The sequence below is a fragment of the Lactuca serriola genome, chromosome 7, assembly GCF_051521515.1.
Source record: "Lactuca serriola cultivar US96UC23 chromosome 7, Lser_US96UC23_V15, whole genome shotgun sequence".
NCBI lineage: Eukaryota > Viridiplantae > Streptophyta > Magnoliopsida > Asterales > Asteraceae > Lactuca > Lactuca serriola.
The window spans coordinates 8,055,472-8,063,974 of NC_136414.1; the positions used below are offsets into that span (position 1 = coordinate 8,055,472).

The window sequence follows — 8,503 nt, forward strand, 5'->3', positions numbered from 1 at the left end:
GTATAAATAAATCCACACTTGAAAAACCGCGTTTGTAAAGAATCTTTGAATATCTTTGAAAACCAAATTGTATTATTACATAAGTAATTTCATACTTAAAATAGTTTTGAAATCAACCAAGCCCATGGTTGTAGTGAGACAGAGATATTCTAGTTAATGTTTACAGTGAGTCCTATAACCGAGTTATATGACTTGAGTATACCCCCTACAACGCTTCATTGGATGTTGTAGTAAAAATTGTATACACTTATCACCCGCTTCGGTTGATTGGTCAAGGGTTGTAGCTAACAACTGCAGGTGGGGATGTCAACCCCGTATAGATCTATACATATGTATCTCGTCCGAAGATTAACGGTTACAGTAGTATGGGTATACTAAGTGTTTAAACTCAGCTAATGAATAATGTAACGTTCCACTAAAAAGCAATTAACTAAAAAGTTTGAGAATAACTTTCACCTCTAACTTACTTGTAGTTAGTTCTAGGCATAACGAATATGGTTATATAAGGTTTATAAAAGTTGAGTATGTTTGACATGTGTGTAAAAGTGTAATGTGCTCGTTTTTATAAAAATGAATGTTTCAAATTAATGAACATATATATATATATATATATATATATATATATATATATATATATATATATATATATATATATGAACATGCATAATAATAGTTTGAATCCTTGAAATACTACATGGTTACATAACATGCTTGTTATAATATGAAATGTCAAATGGAAATTATATAACTTTGTATCGTGTAGTATTCGTTGTGTGAAATCACGATAAAATAACCCTACCCTAATACGTATATGAAAATTTTATACTAGTTTATTCATAACAATATGGTAAATTGTTAAATAATAATATTTTTATAAACTAGATTTATTATATTTTCGCATAAAAGAAAATTGATTTGTATAAACAAAATATTTAGGCACGTGTATTCCCCTTGAAATAATTAAAATATTAAAAATGGGCCGTAAGCACTCACCCTTGAAACGTGAGTTCGATTGGTTCAAATTTGATTTCTTTGAGATGTTTGTCGTGGGAAACCGCAAATGTTACGTTTCTTGAACATTGAAACACCTTTGGGACCGTATTATAGCAAATTTGAACTATTGAGGACTGGTTTGTAACTTTGCTAAAGTATTTGGGCTTTTTGGTAATTTAATTAGATTGGTTAGGACTGTATTGGTAAAAAAAAAATACCAAATGAGGGGTTGATTTTGAATAAATTGAATCGTTGTTTATGGATTGGGACTGATTCGATAAAGTTTTGTCAAGTGAGGGTTAGTTTTGTTTAATTTAAATGAAAGTTTGATTTTGCTTTGACCTTTGACTTAGTCAAAATCACAGATACGTTTTTAGGTCAAGTCCCGTTTTCACTCTTCAATCGATCAAAAGGGCTCCAAGAATCGATAGAGTCGCCTTCTTCCTTTCAATCGATCGGGAACGAGAAAGAAGAAGGGATAGCAACGAAGCAGCCCCGATGGGCTTCGGCTGTGGGTAAATCAGAGATGCTAATTCGGTTTTCATGTGATTTGAAGAAATAAGAAAGTGACGGTGGTGGTTCTTGGTCCGGTGGTGGCAATTTCGTCAGAGGGAGCATCGTCTGTGGTCGACGAGGCCGAAGAGGAGGGAGGAAGAAGCAGGGATCGTTCGTCGGTCGGCTTCGCAAACCGATGTGGTCTCCTGGGTTCGACGGGCCGAAGGGAAGAACGAGATGCGGTAGGGCATCAGCGAGGGTCGATGGGGTCCGAAGAGATGGAGAGCGTGAAGAAGCAGCGAAGTCTTCCTCGTCTCTTCCGGCTGCGAGGTGTGAGTTCCGGACACTGCAAACAGCGGTAGCAGTGAAGAGAGGACCATTTGACCCTGAAGAGGCATCGACATTGATTTTAGTTTGTTTTGATAGAAATCATTGGAGTGTTTGGTTTTGGTTCTTGACAGGAAAGAAGGAGGATTGAGATGGGTTTTCGGGTTTGCGGGTTTGACAAAATTCGATGGGGATGATTGAAGGCAGTGAAAGCTTTTATTTCACATTTAAACTTGTGATTGTATAAAAAAAATCTGATCCTTGGATTTGAATTGGTTTCATTTTAAGTTGGGTTTGAGTGTGGATTTGGGTTGAAGAAATTGTGCACGTTAAATTGTCATGTGTAGGGTATTTATTGTTATTATTTTTTTTTTTTTTGTGAATCTATCATCAGATTTTGGAAAGCTTTGTGAGTGTTGAAAGTATTTTGGTTAAAGAAAAACTAAAAGCAATGTCATTAGATATGTTTTCGAGAAAGAATGTGGGAAAAGTTTGTAAAGGTACAATTTATTTAGAAAATGTATATGATTGAATTTGGGTACGTATTGATGTATGTATTGTTGAGAAATTTTATTGGTTTTATTCATGCGCGATATATGTATATATAAAATTAAAATAATACGTTAGGAAATATAAAATTATCAATTTGTTAAACATTGGACTTTTAAATTAAAAATTGATATATACCTAATATATATTTATAAAAGTATAATCCATCACATATAATTGATTATGACATATGTCTCATGCTCGTATATCACAATTGATTATGACATTTGTCACATGCTTGTATATCCATACGTATATTAATTTATATATATTGTGTTGTTATATAATTTTAATTATATAACATATATGTCTTGTGTTTACATGATTGATTTGGATCTTTGAAGGCACATATAACACCAAAAACATATATCCATATGTATATAAATTTATATATATTGTGTTGTTATATAATTTTAATTATATAACATATATGTCTTCTGTTTACATGATTGATTTGGATCTTTGAAGGCACATATAACACCAAAAATATATATACATATATAGTCGCCTTGTCATTATACAACTTATAAACATTTTTCACAATAATAACTACAACATTATATATATATATATATATATATATATATATATATATATATATATATATATATATATATATATGTTCAAATGAGAACATTTTTGAGATTGAGAACATTTTTTAGCTCGTAAATTCAAAAAACATGCTTGTTTGTTATAACTATTAATTAGATAAATAAAAAAAATATCATACCCCACCCCACAAAGACGTATCTTTTCTCATCTCATTTTTCACGTCGGACCACCATTGAAGCCACCCGACCTCCGTTGAAGCATCTTGTTTCTGATTTCACCCCGACAAGGAGCTCATCGTTAGCAATCTCTTCCACAAATCCCAATTGACAACGATGTTGATCTCTGCAAACACGATCGATACGAGCTTCCAGGTAGGGTTTTTTTTCGAGTCTATACACTTGCATTTCTCACCCTAAATTGACATGATATATCACGAAATTTATGAAATTAAGCTTATAATGAACGAAGAATCGAGTGTCTAATACTTGATCTCACATCATTGAAGACATTCTATCTACAAAATTCCTAAATTATTTCCTATTGTTGATGAATTCTAAACTTGCTTTCTTTTGCGATGAATTATACGTATAATTGGATCATTTTTGTTGATCATGTAAGTAATTGTAGTGTAGCATTTACTTGGTGGATGATTAAATCAACAGACAAAGAAGGAAATTGATACTAATATCAGCGAGAAAGTAGCAATAAAAAATATAAATGATATATTTGAACGTGCTTTTGTTGTTGTTAGTATCATTCGTTAGATTAAGCTTCTTACGCTCCTTCTTCACCCATTCATTATGGAAATCAAAAACATCTTATTACCACCTTCTAGAAGAAATTTCGAGATATATACTTGGATTTTGAGCTTACGAAATCTGATCTGTATGAGATTATTAAAGCAAACGAATGTGAATCAGAGTCACATTCTTGGTGATTTTCTTGGATTTTGAGCTTACACATCTTATTATGAGCTCAGAATGATGTCAAATACATACTTGTTGGATGATTAGTGATTCTTGTTGTTATTGTTGCTTCATTACTCTTTCATTTGGGGTAATTAACTTCTATCTTGTTTCATATAATCTCATAGACATTGTGACAACTTACATATTTTTTATAAACACCAAGTGTTCGATGAAATGCCTCAATGAAAAAACCTCTACAAATAAATCAAGAATAAGGTGGTGTATTTATTGCTGTAGTATGTGGGTGCTTGTTGATGGTTTTTTTGCTGAAACAACATCATTTTCAAGTCTCTATTTAATTTGCCTCTGTTTTTCTTAATGGACTTCATTTCCACAAAGTGACATTTTATTTGAAAATCCTTAACTTTGAACCCTCATTAAGCCAAACATTAAGACCCTTAGGTTAAATTGAATTTCACATCTCTATAGCCTAATAATTAACCAACAATCATTTTAAAAGTGATAAACTTAAGGCTTAACCATTAAATCCTTAATAGAACACCAAAAATGATTTAGAAGATATTATGATCAATTTTCCCAAATCGGTCCTCCAACTTCTAAAATTTGTGCAAGTCAATACGAACATCTAAAAATCATGAGACTTAGTTTTCTGAAAATCTTAGTGTCAGGGGCGAAGTATATTAAGGGCCAGGAGGGGTTGTGGCCCCCCCTGATTTTTTTATTAGAACTGTAAATAGTCCATATTTTTTATCCATATTAGGCCTAGACATTAAAAAATTGGGCTGTGGCCCCTCCTGCGCTTTTCCAATACTCCGAATCAAACAAAAAATCAGATCGTCATTATCGTTCGTCCCTACCCTCGTGCCTCGTCTGAAATCTGAACCAAACACTCCTTAATCGTTGTTGTGGCCTGTATCACTGCGTGCTGTCACACTGTTGCCTGTGTTGCTGATCAGAACTCAGAAGATCAGTGATCAGTCCACTCTGTCTCCTGCCTTATTCTCCAAGTCTAAGTCTGAACTATAAAGTCTTGCTGGTCGCTGGAAGCCTGGAATCAATTGATCAATGTGAATATTGAATTGTGAAGTGAAGCCTGGAAAAAAAATCATAATTACTTAAGCAGGTTTGTTTTTTTTTTCACAATGAGGGATATGAACCTACAAGGCTACAATTACAAAGATTAATTTAACGATACAAAAAATAAGGAATCCTTATATTAATATATATTAATTGGGGCCACTGTATTTGATAATAAACTATAAAGTTCTAGATTCATTATGTGACACTATAACTAAATTCTTTGCTATCACCTAATACTCTTTTTGAGTGTTGGTAAATTGGTATGAATATGATGAAACCTGTTGACATTTGCAAAAAACATAAGGTTATATTTGGTTACATAAAATACTATAGAATGTAACATATTCAGTGAGACCAATTATTTGTTAATTTAATTATTTAAATACAATAATGATGAAGATGAATATCATTAATTGACCATTATTTGAATCTGTAGTATTTATGAAATTTCTACATGAACAATTATAAAAAGATAGAGCAAAGTAATGATATTTAACCCCTATAAAGAAAATCTTATAATATAAAGTCAATCCGTGTGTCTAGATGTTTCTGCATTATTGTCCAACAATTTCTTTTTTGTCAAGAAAAAACTTAAATCTTACACACAAGCTGTTATCTATGTTAAACATTTACAACTGTATTTAAGTAATTTAGAATTTTGAAGCATTGTTAATTAACCGATTTCAGATTTTTGCAAAATTTTGCAAAAATATCAAATAAGATTTGTAGAAATAAGATTTTTTTGCAGAATTTGGGTTGTTGGTTTATGAGCTTGTGATTTCACTTTTGATTTTTACAGATACAATCATATAAATCTCACAATTTCATGGGAAAAATGAAAACCATTGATTCTTTTTTCAAAAGAAAGAATGATGATGAAGAAACTCATAATGATAATCAACAGAGTAAACGTTACAAAGCTTCAACAAGTGAGCCGCAACCGCAAGAACATGAAAATCAACAAGAGAATGATATTGATGAAGCTACACAATCAAATCCTAATGAAGTGGATCTTAAGCATCTAGAAAGAGATCCCGCTAAACGAAAACAAATGTGGGAATATCCAGTTAATTTAAGGGAACAAGTAAGACGAGCTTATATGACTTTAGGACCTTTCCAAATACGTCTTCAAGAATATCATGCTAAAGGTTCAAAGAAACATCCTCGTAGATTCCAATATTCTTGGTTCAACATTTTCCCTAATTGGTTAGAGTATTCTCCAACAACACATGCTTCTTATTGTTTTATTTGTTATATATTTAATGATAAACCAAGTGTGTGCCATGGTTATGATGCATTTACTGTTAAAGGATTTGACAATTGGAAAAAAGTTAATGATGGGAAAAATTGTGCATTCTTGAAGCACATTGGTTGTTCACAACATAGAAATGCTGTTACATTTGCTGAAAACTTGATGAACCAAGCAACACACATTGAAAATATTATAGTGAAGCAAAATGAAGCACAAATATTGAAGAACCGGTTACGATTAAAAGCTTCAATTGACACAGTTCGTTGGTTGACATTCCAAGCTTGTGCATTACGAGGACATGATGAATCGCCTAATTCCAAAAATCGAGGTAATTTTCTTCAACTACTAAACCTTCTAGCGTCTTATAATGATGAAGTTGCAAATGTTATATTAGAGAATGCTCCTTATAATTCAAAGTATACTTCTGGAGATATTCAAAAAGAAATTCTTAGTATTATTGCAAATAAAGTTCGAAAGCATATTCGTAGTGAAGTCGGGGATTCGTACTTTTGTGTCATGGTTGATGAGTCACGAGATGAGTCTAAAAAAGAGCAAATGGCCATAGTTTTGAGATTTTTTGATGCAGAAGGGATGATACGGGAAAGGTTCTTAGATTTGGTTCATGTTAGGGATACCTTATCATTAACCTTGAAAACAAATATGTGGAGGAAACTTTTGCACTATCAGTTTGATGTTAGCAAAATCCGTGGCCAAGGTTATGATGGTGCTAGTAATATGAGAGGGGAATGGAATGGATTACAAGCACTTGTTCTTAAGGATTGTCCTTATGCGTATTATGTTCACTGCTTCGCTCACACATTACAACTAACACTGGTGGCTGCTTAAAGGGAAATTATTCCTATACACCAATTTTTTACAAACTTAATTTTTACAATTAATGTAGTTTGTGCTTCCAGTAAGCGTCATGATGAGTTACAAAAGGCAAAGGCAACTGAGATTGAACATTTATTAGAACTTGGTGAAATTGAATCAGGTAAAGGATTGAATCAAATTGGGACATTAAGAAGAGCTGGTGATACACGTTGGGGTTCTCATTTTCGTTCTGTTTGCAGTTTGCTTAACATGTTTGATTGTACACGTGTTGTTCACCAGGGAATAATTGATGATGTATCTGCTACTTATTCTCAACGCGGAGATGCTGATGCAGCTTACTGTTACCTGAAATCATTTGAGTTTGTGTTTATTCTTCACTTGATGAAAGAACTAATGGGAAAAACTGATATACTTTCTCAAGCTCTACAAAAGAAATCCCAAGATATTCTTAATGCCATGGAGTTAGTTTCAGCAACAAAGGAGAGTCTAAATGATTTCAGGAACAACGGATGGGATTCTTTACTTGAACAGGTAAAGATTTTTTGTGAGAAACATCAAGTAGATGTGCCGGATATGCAAGCTCCATATACTTGTACTAGATATCGGCCTCGAAAAAACGATAATCAGTTTACTTTTGCACATTTTTATCGAGTATATTTGTTTACATCCACATTGGACAAACAGTTACATGAGTTGAATAGTAGATTCAATGATCAGGCGATGGAGTTGTTAAGTCTTAGTTCTACTTTAGTTTCAAAAGAACACCCTAAAGTGATTAACATTGATCAGATTTGTCTTCTTGTTGAGAAGTATTATCCTGAAGATTTTACAGAGCAAGAGAGAATTCAATTACGATATCAGTTGGATATTTTTAATATCGATATGACAAAGAATCCCAGGCTAAGTCGTGTATCAACTATTGTTGACCTATGCAAGGGTCTTGTGGAAACTCATAAACGTGAGACGTATTATTTGCTTGATAGAGTGGTCCAGTTAATCTTGACACTTCCAGTTTCTACCGCAACAACAGAGAGGGGATTTTCAGCAATGAAAATATTCAAGAACCGCATTCGCAATAAGATGTCAGATGACTTTCTCGCAAACAACTTGGTGGTTTATATAGAAAGAGAAATTGCTGAAAACATTGATACGAAGTCAGTAATTGATGAATTTAAAGACCTTAAAGGTCGTCGGGCTGAGTTGTAATTCTTTTTCTAGGTATTTTTGGTATTTAGTTGTTGAAAAAAAATTGGTTTCTTTTTATGTGTAAGACAGTAACTTAAGGAATTTTTGGTGAGTAATTTAGGTATTTTTGGTGTTTAATTGCTGATTTTTCTTTTGGTTCTTTCATGTATAAAAACGTTAATTTTAGTTTGTAATACTTTCGGCCCCCCCAAGTCAATCGCTCAAGCTCCGCCCCTGCTTAGTGTGTCTACTTTCTTCGAACTTTGAATCACATTTCGAAATTCCAACTTCTTGAGGGGTAAAATTG

The 8,503-nt window shown here is 32.8% G+C and overlaps 1 protein-coding gene across 1 annotated transcript; it reads left to right on the forward strand.

Moving 5' to 3' along the window:
• The first annotated feature begins 2,002 nt into the window (after positions 1–2,002).
• LOC145063715 (uncharacterized) lies at positions 2,003–8,217 on the forward strand. The gene is made up of 4 exons (XM_079011305.1): positions 2,003–2,056; positions 2,210–2,305; positions 5,725–6,958; positions 7,082–8,217. The coding sequence occupies exons 1-4, from the start codon at positions 2,003–2,005 to the stop codon at positions 8,215–8,217; spliced, it is 2,520 nt and encodes an 839-aa protein (XP_078867431.1).
• Positions 8,218–8,503: the final 286 nt, after the last annotated feature.

Bases quoted from the DNA above. Each gene is read 5' to 3' on its own strand.
- LOC145063715 (XM_079011305.1), top strand. From the start codon at position 2,003: ATGGGGATGATTGAAGGCAGTGAAAGCTTTTATTTCACATTTAAACTT. The intron at 2,057-2,209 runs GTATAAAAAAAA...ATCTATCATCAG, and splicing joins TCACATTTAAACTTGTGATT to ATTTTGGAAAGCTTTGTGAG. The intron at 6,959-7,081 runs GTCCTTATGCGT...CAATTAATGTAG, and splicing joins AGCACTTGTTCTTAAGGATT to TTTGTGCTTCCAGTAAGCGT.